The sequence below is a fragment of the Onychostruthus taczanowskii genome, unplaced genomic scaffold (assembly GCF_017590055.1).
Source record: "Onychostruthus taczanowskii isolate IOZ18803 unplaced genomic scaffold, ASM1759005v1 scaffold39, whole genome shotgun sequence".
Classification (NCBI taxonomy): Eukaryota; Metazoa; Chordata; class Aves; order Passeriformes; family Passeridae; genus Onychostruthus; species Onychostruthus taczanowskii.
In genome coordinates this window covers 3064384-3080149 of record NW_024501348.1, presented here as the reverse complement: position 1 = coordinate 3080149, position 15766 = coordinate 3064384, and the positions used below count along the sequence as shown (strand labels likewise).

General features: G+C 39.8%; 1 protein-coding gene across 7 annotated transcripts in view; it reads right to left on the bottom strand.

Moving 5' to 3' along the window:
- MAP3K7 (mitogen-activated protein kinase kinase kinase 7) overlaps window positions 1-8730 on the bottom strand; it is a 46244-nt gene extending 37514 nt beyond the window's left edge. For all 7 annotated transcript variants that reach the window (XM_041412257.1, XM_041412258.1, XM_041412267.1 and 4 more), the window contains exon 1: window positions 8463-8730. In XM_041412257.1, coding sequence (XP_041268191.1) covers window positions 8463-8552 — 90 coding nt within the window. In that variant the 5' untranslated portion in view covers window positions 8553-8730. The remainder of the gene's footprint in view (window positions 1-8462) is intronic.
- Between the last annotated feature and the right edge of the window lie 7036 nt (window positions 8731-15766).

Sequence of the window (15766 nt, the reverse complement as noted above, 5' to 3'; positions counted from 1 at the left end):
CACAACAGTTTGTGATGGGTCAGGCTTACTTTTTTTCTGGCTAGTCGTATCTTTCCGTGCTGAAAAGACTTGTGTATGTCCATATGTACAAATACACTATATGTATTATGTATATGATTTTGCTATTATGAATATGCAATATATACTACATATATTTTTACACATTACATATTTTTACTTTTGAGATGTATAACAAAAAAAAGAAAGCCCATGTATCTCTTCCATGTGATTCCATATGGTTAAATTCATCTCAATATAAACGCATACTGCTCCCCTGCATCCCCTGCAGATAAATTCATGACTTTTGCATGCTTCATCTTGAGAACTGGTACGTGTACTTTCAATATACTAAAGAAATCGCTATTTTTTAATGCTGTTGTGTTTTTTAACAATGTTTCTACTAAATGAAGAAATTCACATAAACAAGTATACTGCCCCATGTAGTGTTTTACATTGAGCCATGAATATCACAATATTCTGGTTTTAGCTGAAAAGTGGAATAAATTCCAAGAATTAGATGTACTTTAAGAAGTCCCACTGATGACTGGGGGAAAAAAAAATAAAATCAGTGTTGCACACCAAGAGGAAGAGTTTACCAGGCAATCTAAATCCTAATTACGTAATAGAAAGCTGTGAGACCATCAGGTAATTATTATTAGTGAAAATAGCTTGATAAATGGTTATGCAGTCAAGGTTTCATAACAATTTATCAGTGACTTGGTGCCTGCTTAGGCAGAAGGTTGAACTTGAGAAGAGGACATGAATGCAGTGAATATTTACCTAGGATACAGGGAAAACAGAAGAGCTGATCCTCCATTAAAGCAGCTCAGGCTCTTGGATGGCACATGAAAGGAGCAACCATCAGAAACAATGACGGATCCAATACAAATTGAAGCTTCCCATGTGCGAAAACTCAAGTGTGTTTTTCCTACTTAATCTGGAAAAAGTACCTTACTCATAGCAAAAATCCCTTTATAATCAACAGAATGCAGCTTGTGATGGAGTCCATTTACATATAATTTTCTTCCCTTAAAATTATTCTTTAAGGGAGTAAGTCTTAGATATTGTCAGAACTGTTTAAACACTATGTAGTTTCCTTCAGCACCTCGTGCTGGAACTAAGTAACTTAATACCACAGGAGGGAGGCACTGCCTGAACTTTAGTTTCTTCATGCTCATTCCTTCTTGTCCCCTGCTGCTGCTGCCACACCATATGTTTGGGCAATAGCACATATTCAGAATTATATGAAGCACAGTTAATGGAACTATTGACACAACAAATCAATAAACAGCAGTTGAACCGTAGCACTGTGTTTATTTGGAAAATGATCTAAAAATAAACACATTCTTTTGGTAAAAGATTCTGTTCCTTTAAATATCTTCTAGGAGAAAAAAGGGAGATATAGGGTAGATGAAACATTTAGAAATAGAGTAAGGACATGTCTGCTTCTACCTTTATCACAGAAGACAATTAAGTTTGTCAAAAACCACTTGATACATGGCACAAAACCATTTTAAACTGGAAGTAATACTTAAAGAGGTTCAAAGATTTAAAAGTGTATTAAAATTTATTATTCTACCAGCAAAATACATACCAGTAAAAAGTTACATTTTGTGACATACATGTGACAAAGTGACATGGTGAAGGACAGTGCCACTTGCATGTTTTCCAGATAATGTATTTAGAGTCTTATTTAAAGAATATGAACCATACAAGAACCCTGGAACAAGCATTACCTCTGTCTCTGTGTACAAATAGTATCAAATGCTGTACATAAACAAAGATACATGATACTGACTTGTAAGTATGTAGACTATACTGACTGGTAAGTTATGTAGACTAGAAATCATGCAGGAAATAGAGACTGCAGATATGCTAAGAGCTTAAGGATGTATTTTGTCCTAAGGGATGTGACCAAAAATTTCCCCTCCCTCAGTAAAAAAAGAAAAATGCATCTCTATTTATTCAGATGCACCACAATTCCCTAGAAAATGTCAAAACTTTGGAAGAATTAATTTCAACTTTGCATTAACTCCACAAGTTTTCTATTAACTCAAAACCATAAAAATGCAAAATTTTTCTCTTTACCCATAAAGTTTCCATGTAAGGTAGCTCTGCATGCTGGATACCTAGTGCTTTTCTATCTAAAAAAAAACTTGCTGGATATATAAGACAGCAATAAAATATAATAGCTCCCTGGTTAGCAGAGGTAGTATTCTTTAGAGAACTGACTTCGTAATTTGCAGTATCTACTGCATGACATGCTCATTTACGATTTTGGGAAACAAGACAAGCAGTTACAAAAATCCAACAACAGAAACCCAACAAAACCCATGCATCCAAAATGACAACAGGCTTTAAGTTATCTTTAATATCTATATTGCTTTGTTTACTGGTATATTTGCTAATGAAATGGGATGTACGAAAACTGAATGTTTGGATCTCTCAAGCTCCAGAGACTACACGAGACAGAGTAAAATAAATGTTCTATAATGTGTTCTAAAAAACACAAAAAAGATAGATTCACATTTTAAAATCCAGTTGCTTCTATTCTCTCTGCCTACCAGAGCTCCAGCAGCACCAATAAAGTATACTAATATTTTCGATTTTTCACATATGTGAAATGTATGGCACATGCTGCATAAATTTAAAAAAAAAAGTGCCAAAGAAGCCATGAACAACAGTTTAGAGCTTCTAAAATTATATTCCTACACTTTCTATCATTCATTCAACCAGCGTCAAATTCCAGCTTTGGTTCCTCTGTGTGTGCTATGCTTTATTAAGTAGGTTGAAGCAAATCGGCCCCGTGCCACGAATGACTGTGGCCAATACCCTGGCAGCACTTTTAGGAAGGAGCTCAGATCTATCTGCCAATTCTTACAGCTATGTTCTTTGACTGGTTAAGTTTATTTGTACTAGTGTCAGCACAACTCTAAATGTTGCTTTTCCTTTCTGGGATTCCTACAGCAATGAAGAAACCTCCAAATCCTCTCCACTCCCCCACCCCAAAAACCCATGGAAGCAATTCTACTAATTTAAAGTAAACTAAGTAATTTAGTTTAGATTTAGTTTCCAAGTTTGAACTTCGAAGTTATGCAAAACACTGTAGGAAAAAAATATTTCTTCCTGAAAGAAACTGGTTATTAAAATCAACTTAGATTCTTAATATAGGCAAGTTCTGTTTGACAAACTCATACAGTTGGTCCCTATCTAGGGTTTCATCTGTTAGAGCTGTATAACACTGTACAGTTTTCATTCAGTGGCTTGTCTATCTGAATTTAGTTCTAAGACTAATTATCTTTTCAGCTTCTTTAGAACACATTTATGAAGAATCAAAGTATCATCATACATGTTCATGAAATTACAGAATCATAATATGGTTTGGAAGGGACCTCAACCAAAATCTAGTTCCAACCCCTCATCATGGGCAGGGACACCTTCTACTAGACCAGGTTACTCAGAATCCCATCCAGCCCGCTCTTGAAAACTATGTTTCCAGAAATTCTTCCTTTGCTCTGAACATGCAACCAACCCTCCCTGCATTTTGACAGCTCAAGTCATTCCAAGAAACGCATGCATCTCAAAGATAACAGTTTATCAAGTTATACATTCATTCTGGCTTATCACATATTGAAAACTTTTTATGCACTGATAGTATTTTATACATCTGTCTCGAGAACTGAACTAATTTTACTTAATGGCAATTAAAAAACATTAACAAAACAACTGTCTGATGCTCTATTATGAATCAATTTGTTCTGTTAGAGCAGCCCAGAGAGTGAATTATTGTTTTAGAAACAAGATGTTGGATAAGGAGGCACTTAGAGTGCAGGACTCTAACAGGAGCTCTCTGGGCTGGCACTGTCTAAAATTACTGGTCTTTGGAAAAAAAACCTGAAAACAAACAAGTATTCTGCAATTAGTAAAATACTGGTAACAATCCACTGGGTGGAACAAATAAGGGACATGTGATACTTAGTCTGTTGTTTTAGTTTTGTTCTTATGGAAAAGTATTAGACATAGAACTCCATTATTATCTCATAAATATGGATCTTGCTTTCATCACTGGAACAAGAAGATCTGTGAGGTTTCTTTCCCATATATTCTTTATGAAGTATGAGTCTCTTTTACAGGACACAAACTGATTCACTGCACGTATCTGCATGCAATGAGTGTAAATCTGCAAGAAATGAGTGCAAAGGGCCACATTAAGAATTTAACTAGCTTATTAGCTATCTCCTAACTCACTGCACAGTAAATTTCATCCACATGGAATAGATGTTGCATAACTTCTGTTATAAATTCACACCCTAGCTGATATTTTGGCTATTTTCTTATATAAATGAATGAAGAGAATCTTCTATTGGTGCAACTAAACTACATTTAAGTAGTTATTTGAATTAATCCAGAAATGTATTTAGAGTAAAATCAGAGAAAACACTGGCATATGTTTTCACCATGTACTTATTTTTTGCCTTTGTGTTTGAATATCCAGCTTTGCACCTTGAAGTCTTACTGAAAAAGGCTGAGAAATTTGACTGAGTTCAAATGAATTTCTAACTACCACCCTTGGTTCTTGAGAACCAATCCTTCTGTACTTATGTCAGATATCCAATAACGCTGTTCAGGTCTCAAATCACACCTTGTTCTTCTCCAAATTTCTTCCAATCTTTCAGGCTGGTACTCTACAAGTGGGGATGATCCCCAGGACACAGAAACAATGGAGGCAGTAACAGCTCCATGTACAACAGCAGCTCACACAAATCTGCTTTACCTTGTAAAGGACATAATCAGACACTGTATCTCACTAACTTTTTAAAAGTTAACTATATAAAGGGGAGCAAAACCCAGTTGCCTTGCTGTATTGCTCATTCTCTTGCCTCTGAACTGCTTTGCTCCAGAATTGAAGGAACACATGTAGCTCTCAGCACACTACTCAGTTAATGAAATTAATCAACTCTTTCAAAAATATCTAAGATAGGTGTATATACTATCAATTGCATCTCCTTAGTTGCTGGGACCTTAAGTAAATTTTCTGAAATAAATATTTGTAAAGCTTACCTCTTCATCTCAAAGAAAACATTACCCTAATTCTCTTAGAGTTAACTACTGCCCAAACAGATCATTGAAAAGAAACTTTATTGTAAACTACAATATACCAGTAGAGCATTAAACAACAGATTTCACATAATTTACATTTAGGCCATCCAAAAGTAACTTGCAACTATGCAAATATGGCATTAGTTTTTTAACTTGTCTACATCAGGCAGTGACTGGGCAGGGTTGCAGTATACATGACCAGACATGTACCTCTGGCTGTGCAATCCAAGCATACACACATCATGTGATGAAGAGGTCTATGTTTTGGTCATGTATGGGACTGTTACCCAGTTATCTGTAGAAAGCCTGTGGAATTTTCAGGAAAGAGTGGCAGGGAGTAGGCTGCCAGAACAATTAAAAACCAAAGTCTGTTTGTAGCTTAGATGTGGAAACTCCCCTGGGAAGAAACAACCAGAGTGTTGTTCTAGATTTAAATATGAGATTTTAAAACCAGGCTATTAGGCTTTTTATTGTTGACTTGATTTCAGTTATATTAGATTTTATTTTTTCAGTTTCTAATGATTTTTTTATACAATACTAAAAAATTAAAATGGCCATTTTCACCATTGAAAACTTGCATAGTGAAATAGAGAGCTTTTTGTTCAACTTCTGTTGAACAAAAGTTTTGTGTTGTTTTTCCCCTTCTAGTTTTGAAGATGCTCCTGCTGTGTCACATCAATTTTGATTTGACTCCAACTCTTTCATAATAATTGTCTCTATGGTTTACTTCATTTTAAGCACCTGAAATAACAAAAAGGTATTCTGAAGCTGAAGATGTGGTTGATTGGTGAAAAGTAACACTGCAGTTAGTCATGTGCATGGCAGCTAAAGCAAAATATGGTATATTCTTGTTTTTATCTTAATGGAGTTCAGACAAACCTAAATGAAAGTGTACTTAGATTTCACATTTATTAGCAAGGTCTCTGGGCCTGCAAGTATTCCAGAACTTCAATATCTATTAATAAACCAGTGGCAGAGTGGGACTGCTATCTGTTGACAAGACAGCCTTGATAATACAACAGCAAAGCTATGATTATAAAAGCAGTTGAGTTTCCAGTGTAGATCTCTTAACACTCCATTTTGAAACATTTGAAGTTTGCCAAGCATAAATATGACCATTTTGAGATCTTACAGCCACTTAAAATCCTTGAAAACCTCTGTGTCTAAAGTGAGAGCACAGAAAATCTTCAGTAAGGATGTGCTTTTTGTTATGACTACAAAGTTGACTGTGCTGAAACTGCATCATGAGTAAGAGGTCAACACCCACAGCTCAGAAAAGCAAGGTCTAAGTATGATCTCCAATGAATCTGTTTTCTTGTAAAGTAGGTCTTATTTCTTCCTCTGTGCAATGTCATTTAGACTGTGTTCAACACTAGAGTATTCCCTTTGCCTATAATAACTTCTGGGAGGACAGGTACACTCAAAATGCTGTGTCACCTGTGACCAGATTTTTTCATGGAGACAACACTATCAGAGTTCTCTTGCTTACATCACATGAGTTTGGGATCTCTATGAAGATACTGTGTTGAGAATAATGCATTAAACAAATTTCTACTTCAGCACTGTCTCTAGATATGTCTTTGTACTGACAGTCCTGTTTCTGCCAGCGCCAGGCACATGTGTGGGACACAGTCAAGCTCTGAGCACTAAACCTCAGAATGCTAAACTCTAGTTACACCAACTACACACTGTGCAGCTCCACATTTCCAATACGTCAAACATCAATGCAATCCTTGATAACACCTCCCCAAGGATGTTGTGAGGATTAAAGATTTGTATAGCGCTTGATTAATTCAAAGGGTTATGTCTAACACAGCAGATGTGGTACTCACTTCTGTGAGCCATCACTGGGTGCCTTTTTACAACCTGCTTAACATTTCTTCACTGGGTGAGAAGCACTATTTCTCCCAAAACATGTGATTTGATCCCCAGCTATTAGTAAGTGTTGCAAAACCAACAAAAAATACCTTCATTTCAGAACAGTTAAATGCATAAAGGGAGGCAGAACAACTAGATTTACAGAAACAAAAATCTTTATGGTTGCCAAATTCACAGAAAGAGAGAAAGGCAATCTTTTGAAATATACTGTCTTCTGAAAATTTCCAGTGTCCAGTGCCTGCTATGGTGAAAGCCAAAGTTCCCACAACACTACCTGAAAACAGCAGAAGGTGCTCTGGTGCTCCATGGTAAATTTTAAGGTCCCTGAACCAGAAGATGTAAGCCCAGTAGGATAATTATGAACAAACCAGTATCTAGCAAACTACTGTAAAAACCTGAGATGCAGGTTGTCATACCTATAAAAGCTACTACACAAAACTCCATCTCCACACAAACTTTTTAAAGGAAAACAGGGTTATTATTACTTTAAGAGAAAGATGTTAATCTACAAATAAAAGCACGGGGACCATTTCAGCAGTGTTGGATGCCTGTTAGGTCCAGACTCTACAAGCTGGCCTCATCAAATTTGTTATGGATCTACATGAAGAAACTTCATGCCTGTAGAGAATTTAGCAGGTGACAAAGCAAAAAACAGCAGAAATATTTTTGTGTAATTCTGGAAGTCAAACATCACTGTAGTAAAAAGAGACTACTGAGCCCGTTATTAAAGCACACAAGCTCCCCTAGATCACACCTAGATACTTTCACAGGAACTGGAGACAGATGAAAGGTACACCTGAAATAATTTCACATAAGAAAAACTTCCAATTTTGTTATACAGTAACTGAATGTCACTTCCTGTGTAACAGGCACAGGTCACAAATGAAACGTTAAATATCTATGAGCACAACATCACTAGCCTATGTTAAGAAAAAACCCCTGTTTATCCTTACAGCTCACAGAGCAGTAAATTTAGCAAATCATGAAGAGTGGTACGATCCTTATATATACAATGGCTCAGTTTGGTGGCAGAAGGTGAAAGCAGGGGCATAGAGAAATAGAGATCTAAAACAAATATTATAATTAACAGTTCCCTTTTGACAACTATGCTTGCCACCCATACTAAAGTGGGTGGCAAAATGGGCGGCGAAACTTTTAAAGTCCTGAATAAATCTATCCCTTTTAAATAAAACTCCACAGTAAGGCATCCAGCAGCAGGGCCGGCAGAAGTAAGCTGGCACCTCCGGTCCCAGCCTTTGTTCGCTGGTGCCAGCCGCTGCAGCATCCACGGGAGCACGGAACCCCCGGTCAGGTACACCGGGGGGGGTCGCGGCATCCCGGAGAACCCGCGAAGCCTCCGCGGACCCCTCCGCAGCGAAGGGCCGGCGCCGGGAGGAGAGCCCCGGCGGCGCTCGGGGTCTGCGTGGCGGGGGCCAGGCTGGCCGCGCCCGGGGAGCGAGGGGGACGGCGGGACCCCCACTCACCTCTTCCACCTCGATCTCTTTGTAGTCGATTTCTTCGAAGTTGAGGACCGGGGGGGTTTCAATCATTTCAGCGGAGGCGGCAGCGGACATGCCTCCTCTTTCACCGCAGGGAGGAGAGGGGGCTGGGGCTACGCGAGGGTCCGGCACCGGGCAGCCGAGGGCCGGAGCCGGGGCTACGCGGGGCTCGGCGGCGGTTCCAGGCGCAGGTCGGGGCGGGCCTGGCCGAGGCGCCGCCGGGGCCGCATCCGCGGGGGCCTCGGGCCTCACTGGCAGCCCCAGCGGCGGCAGCGGGAGAGGGGGCCGCGGCGGGGGTGGGGGAGCCGCTCAGAGCCGCGCCGCGGCCGCCGCCGCTGACATCAGAGCCGCTTCCTGCTGCCCCAGCCGAAGAGGGAGGGACGGAGTCAAAGAGTAAGGAAGGGAGGGAGGGAGCGCCAGGCGGGGGCGGGCGGGGAAGCGCCGGCAGCAGCGGCCTCTCGGGCGGCAGCGGTGGGACCACGGCCTGGCGCCGGCACCGTCCGCCCCGCCGCCCGCTGCCCGCTGCCGACAGGGGGAGCAGCCGCGGTCCCTGCCCGGCCCCGCTTCCTGTTCCTGCCGCCAGCCGGGAGCCGCCGGCGGGGCTTGGAGCGGCGGGAAGGGCTCTGCCGCGCCTCCCTGCTGGGGCTGGAGGGCAAAGTCCGGCGGGGCTCCCCCGGTTCCCGGGGGCTGCCGGGCACGGCCCCATCCCGGGGCTGCGTGTTACCGCCATGAGAATGCGGAGCGCAGGCCTTTCCCCTACACATGTATATATATATGCACATGCCTTTTCCCTGCATGTGTGTTGATATTTCTCCAGGGCAGGAAGTTTTACGGGGTCTTGGGACGAGGGCAGGCCTTGTGCTCTTCAGTGGTGCTTTCTCAGGGGAAACTTGTGTGTAGGAAGGCGGCTGTGGAGTGGAGGGTAATGGAGTGGTTGATGTAAACATGTAGTAATAAAGGCATAGGAAATGAAAGTCAATACCTTAACTGCTCCCTCTCCAAGGGAGTCTTGACCCACTCTTTGCCAGGGCTGTCTCCTGCTCCTGCTTCTGCTTTTGGCTGGAGCATCCATCCCGTTAATGTTTCAGTGGTAAATGTCTCAGAGTGACGCTTCAGGGCAGTCCATGGTGTGAAATCAGTGCTGAGATGAGTGAATAGAGCTGCTGTGTTCCCCTGAAACAGCTGTGCTTCATTTTGATATGTTTAGCCTTTGGGCTATATATAAAAAGTTATGTTATTGTACAATACTATTAATAGTATGTAATTTTAGTAGATCTAGTAAGCTTTCCTAGATCTTCCTCTGCTAGCATGCTAGTGAATGTCTGTACCTCACAAGGAAGTCTCATAAATGTAGAGAGATCTGGTTTACAAAGCTGCTCTGAGAAAGCCACTTAAACAGTTAACTAGGAAAAAAAAAAATCAAGGATGAATATGGGAAGTGACCAAATCATATAGTGGCTCAGCTGTTGTTAAAAAAGCCAAAGTGAAGGTACCTCTATCAGAGCTGCTGCACTTTGTGACGGGTTGCCATTAAGGGTTGTTTGCTCCCCTCTTGTATTTTCCTGTCAGCTTTTGTAATTTGTCCAGGATTTTCACTTGTACACCAATCCAGAAATCCCAGGCAAGCAGTCACAGTACGTGTTGACTCTGTTGCATGCAAGATGAAACTCGTATGCAGGGCTGGTTGGGTGGGTGCAATGAGATTGCCCAAGCAATCTGTGTGTGCGTGGGGAGCAGACTCATATGCTGAATGTGCTGAGTTTCTACTGTTGCTTTTTGATTTTCTGATATGGTTTGGTGTAGAAAGATCTAAAGAATCTTCTCTTAGTCCAAGTACCACAAAATCTGGCTAGTATTGGCTTCATCCAGCAGTGGGGTTATTCAGAGCCCCTATTTTCTCAGGTTGTTTATAGGTTTGGATGTTCATACTAACCCTGGCACCCCCTTATACCCAGTGAAGCATTTGATTTTCATTTTCTCAAAAGCCACTATTAGTGCTCATCTTGGTCATGCTGTGACACAGTCATAAAGAGCCATGTTTATACCTGGACCGCACAACTTCTTACAGGAAAGTGTATCGCTTTGTGTAAGCAGCTGCTGCTGTCTCAGCTGCTAGAATGTGAAATATATTGATTATTGTAGGATGAAGAATGTGGATTTCTGAGGTATTGAGAAAACTGCAAGTCCAATGAAAACCAGACTCCTTTCAGTCTGGTTAATACTGGCTTCATACTGCTGGATGAATTGCTTCAGTTCTCTAAACACTTGTAGATCAAGACAAGGAACCCCTGAAGTCAACTGAAGCCCCGGAAAAAGTGTGAATGAAAAGAAAGGGAGATGTGAAAAATCCATCACTGGATACTTGAAATCCATCATCTTGATACTTAGTTGCAATCAAGAGCATGATCTCAGGCCAAAAGCTTAATATTTTATTTATTTTTTGGGCGCACATGCATCAGGAAAGGTGAACTACATCAGTACTTATTAGAAAGATGGCCAAATGGGTGGTTGTGCTTTAGGGGGTGTCAGTTGGTGATCTCTGGTAAATGTAACTGAATATTTGGCTTTTTGTTATGTTTCACAGACCTCTCTTGAGGGTATGTATCAAGCAAATGGCAGTTGCAGTCTTCTATTTTTCAGTGGAGAGATTTTTCTGTTATCTTTGTTATATTTTGTTGATGGGTATTAAGACAGCAGAAGAGAGCATTCCAATTATAGTTGATTGTAAGGTTCATTTCCTTTCAGAAATTGATGTGGAAATATGAATCTCAAAAATAATGAGCTCTTTCTTTGTGAAGGCAGAGTCATCATCATTATCAAAATGTCACTGCTGTGAAGATCAGGAGGGGTTTTAAGGATGTGGTAATTTTGATATTACTTTTTTTTTTTTCTTCTTTCCTGACTGATACAGTCTTAATTAGTTATGATTAGCTATTTTGTGGACTGGGTATTGCTTGTACAGCCCCAAAATATTTATTCAACAGATACAGGAGAAAAAGGAAAATAAAAGCTGCACCTGCTGTTGTTATCTTGGAGAAAAACTACTTTTGTGTTTAGAAGAAAAACCTAAAACCTGGGAAGTCCACATTCTGGGTCTCAGTAGCCTCTCTCTAACATTGGAAAGTGGTTGCATTGCCTAGAAGGTTGCTTAAAGATTGTTGGAAATGTCTGGGTACCATGGCCAGATTGTGCACAAATACTCCAGCCTGAGACAGCTGCTGTGGAGCTTTTTGTCACACCTGTCCTAGAGTGTAGGGCTGTGTTTTTTCAGAAGAGACAGCACTAAGTCTGACACAAGATATAAACAAAATCCACCTGGACAGCTTAACAGGCCTGAGGTTTAGCATTAGTGTCTGCAGATCCTAATGAGAATTTATCCAATGTAAGATGGAATTGTACAACTTAGAATTTGGACACATTTTCATGAATACAGACAAAGGCACAGATACATTATCCTGGCTACCCTTTGTCCATCTCCCTTAAAATTGCTCTAACAATTTTTAAAAAGGGGTGAACAAGCATTATTTTCCACTAAATTTAGAAAAAAGCGAAGTGATTTCTTCTTCCAAAAGACTTCAACTTGTGTTGTTTTTTCAGTGTGTGAATTTTTTAAATAAATGGGTTAAAATGTTTCACTTAAGGTGATTGATGATTGAAACTAGAAAACAGTGGTGGAACATATTGGGTGGTATCTGCAAATGGAATGCCTACAAGAAAAAAGATTCCCTTCTAGATTAAGCACAGGAATATGTTTCTGCCAAGTCTGACTCTATTTTATCCCTGTTAAATATTGTCCTGTAAATATGAAGTGATGTTATTTCAGTTTGTGGGAACCCTCTGTGATGAAAGAGCAGGTTCCTGGTGACAGTAGTATGGAGAACACTATGAAACACATGTGCCTCACAAATTCATGTCCCAGCTGGGAGGCACTCCAGAGGAGCCTGCTGCTTGTTCCAGTGCAGGTACAGTGGAAATATCTCATGAGGACAAATCATTGTGATGATATTGAGAGATTCCTGTTTCTCTGCATGGCCGAGTTGTTGCCTAATCCACTCTTCTCATGCAACTTCTTTGGCATGTACATTAATACTTCCCAAGAGCAGCTTGCAATATTGTGTGTGTGTGTCAGATTCCACTTTGAATTTCAGTGATTTCTTCAATTGTGTCCTGCATTAATGGTTTACAAAGTCTTGGGAAACAGCACAAGGGTGTCTTCTGCCAAATACACTGAGATAGCACCCCCAGCATGCTTCAGGTATTTTTATTGCTTTTTTTGCGTTCTGGGAAGACTTCTCCATAGTATGTAAAATCTTCTAAATAGCTATTAATTCCTTCAGTGGTGGTGTTCCCTATTATTTGTGATGAAATGCATATATTAAAAAAAAACCTAAAAAATCCTTGCAAAATAAATGCATGAGCTGCTTTGCTAAACAGCAAACTCGGTTGTATGCAAGGAATTATATTCACTTTAGTAAAAGGAAAAGTTTTATTGTATGAGTATTACAGAAACTCAAATGATCACATTTGTTTCTGAACCTTATTTTGCCTCCTAGTCTGGGGCATGTTAGATCTCCCAGAGTTTTCCAGCAGTCTAAACCACCAAGAGAGCCTGGAAAATCAAGTAATGCAGCCACTGTGCATTAAGGGCAAATTAAAGGTGAGAGACTATCTAGATTCAGTCCTGCAACCAAACAAATACATTTTCTCTGGTGCAGCTATCAGCAGCTGGGCTTGGCTAAGTGGCCAGGGGCAGAAAGATAGTAAATTTAGCACAGAAAAGAAGGAGACAGATGGCTGTAGACTGGCTGATCTTGAACTGAGAGGTCTGAAAGATATGGTACATGAAATTGCTGATAGAAGATGTGTTAGACAGAGGCATAAATGTAGGTAGCTATAAAGTAGCAAAGGTATTTTAGAAAGATGCAAAAGCAGATCCAGACATCTAAGTATCTTTTGCTGTGCTCTCAGTAGGCTTTGAAATAAAATGTAATGGAGAGAGTAATAAAGAGCATGGAGGTAAATGGAATGAAATGTCACATCTTTTTAATCAAAGGTCAATTATCTCGGATTAACAAAAGATCATTTTTGATATATTCAGTGATATTTTTAGGCAAGGAGAATGGGTAGAACTATTCTATCTTAAATGTATTTCATATATTGTCTTGCGGGAAATCGTTAATTAATCTGGACATGATAAGAATCATTAGAAGAACTGAAAGTGGGTAAAGAAAGTAGGGGAGTTGTTAGGAGACAGTAGAGACTATCAAAAGGGAAGTATTGGAATGAAGTTACTAGTACAATCTTTTTTTCAAGATTGAATTTTGAGAGAAAGCTTCTTAGTAATTTCATTAACAGTGTTGATAAGAGAATTAGTAGTATGACAGTGATTCTGAAGACACAAGTTTAGACAGCATAGTTAATGGGGAGAAGGATAAGAATATCAAATGGGAGAAATTAGATGACTCCAAGGATAAGAGAAATAAAGTGGCTAGTATTTAAAATATTAGAATACGTGTTCATTAATTAATTTGAGAACTCATGACATCTTGTTATCCTATGAAAGACTTACGAAGAAGAGGTGAAGAAGATTACAACTTGCATGTTTTATCTGCTTTTAGGAGGACTGTGAATCTTGTAGGTAATGCACCTAGAAAATGTGCAAGTTTATATATCCCATCAGATATATCCAATAAAACTATAAAAGCTTATGCAGACCTCATCTGAAAGGCTCTACTGTGTTGGTACTTGCTTTCCAAGGAAAATGAATTGAGACCTAACTAGTTGCAGAGAAAAGCTACAAAGGTGGTCAAGATAAGAGAGGATGTACCACAGAAGGGAATATAAAACAACTTGGCATGTTTAATCTTGCGAAACAAAGACAGAGAGGATATATGTTGCCTCTGTTTAAAGAGATTGGAAAGATAAAGACATTCTGGAGGTAAACAGTACTGATGGAAAGTGATATTAAAGTAAAACGAAACTCCTTTATACACAAGAACCCTGTTAATGCATGCAGATTGGAGATCTGTAAATATTCCTTGCAACTGGAGCAAGTCACTTCACTGGATGGTCCTGATTAATGAAATAATTTATTTGTCATAACTATCTGTGACAGCAAAGTATTGTATTAACTTCCTAAGGAGGTATCTTCTAATCATATGTTGAATAAAAATGTGCTGTTAAAAGTGTAAATAATGTAATAAATTCTTATAGTGGTATTTTTTTACTTGAGTATAGATTGAAATGAACTGCATGTTCTTAAGATTAAGTAAGTATTGCATTGAATTGTGTGAATAAGGCGGTATTCTAAAGAAGGAAGTAGGAGAAATTTTTGGTATTTTATTTCTTGGGGAAGTAATATCATTATCTTTCATATTTTAAAGCTTCCAATTAATGATTCAGAGCATGTGAAAGGAATTGTTGCAGGTGTGATTTTTAAACAATATTGGGAAAGGGATTTTACAGCCTTATGTGTTTTATACAAGACACAAAAGTGGATGGAGTATCAAAAAGCATGGGAGCAGTGGACTGGAAATAAGAGGGGAAACTGTTCATGATCACATAATGGGGATAAGACATATAGTCTGAGAGTGCGTCCACTAAGGCTCCTGTGTATGAGGAACTAACGTTCAAAGCTTTTCTTCTAGAAGATCTGTTCTGCTATTTAAATGAGAAACAGGAATAAAAGCTCTTACTACCTGGTTTCATATGAGCTAGAGCTGACAGAAATGAGGAACATATGGAGCTCTCGGTCAAATGGAGAACTTTCCTATGAGGAAAGTCTGAAACAGTTAGTCATTTTCTCCCTGAGAAGGCTCAAGAGAATCTCATCACAGGTATTCTAGTACTTAAAGGGCTTCTCCAGAAAGGATGGAGTCCCTCTCTTCATAGGGAAGGAAACGTACAATGGGTGCTGGTTTTGCCAGGTTTCATCCTGATGCAAGAGAGAATTTTTTTACAGTGAGAATAACCATTGCCTAGAATAACATCCAGGTTCATAGCGAAGTTGCCTTCACTGGATGTTTTCAAGACACAACTGAACAAGGTGCTAGATAATCTCATCTATCCTCCCTTTCCTGCACAAGTCTGGACTAGATAATCTTTCAAGGTTCCTTCCAGCCTTGGCTGTACTATGTTCATAAGGATATGCTAGCAAGCTGGAAACATCTCACAGAAGGTGCCCTGGTTCTTGTGTGGTTTGCAATAACCAGTGGAACAAGTGTGGGACATGGACCTGCAGCTCCAGCCTGGTTGGCTTGGTTGGATGCACAGGCATGTCCTCTGTGTGG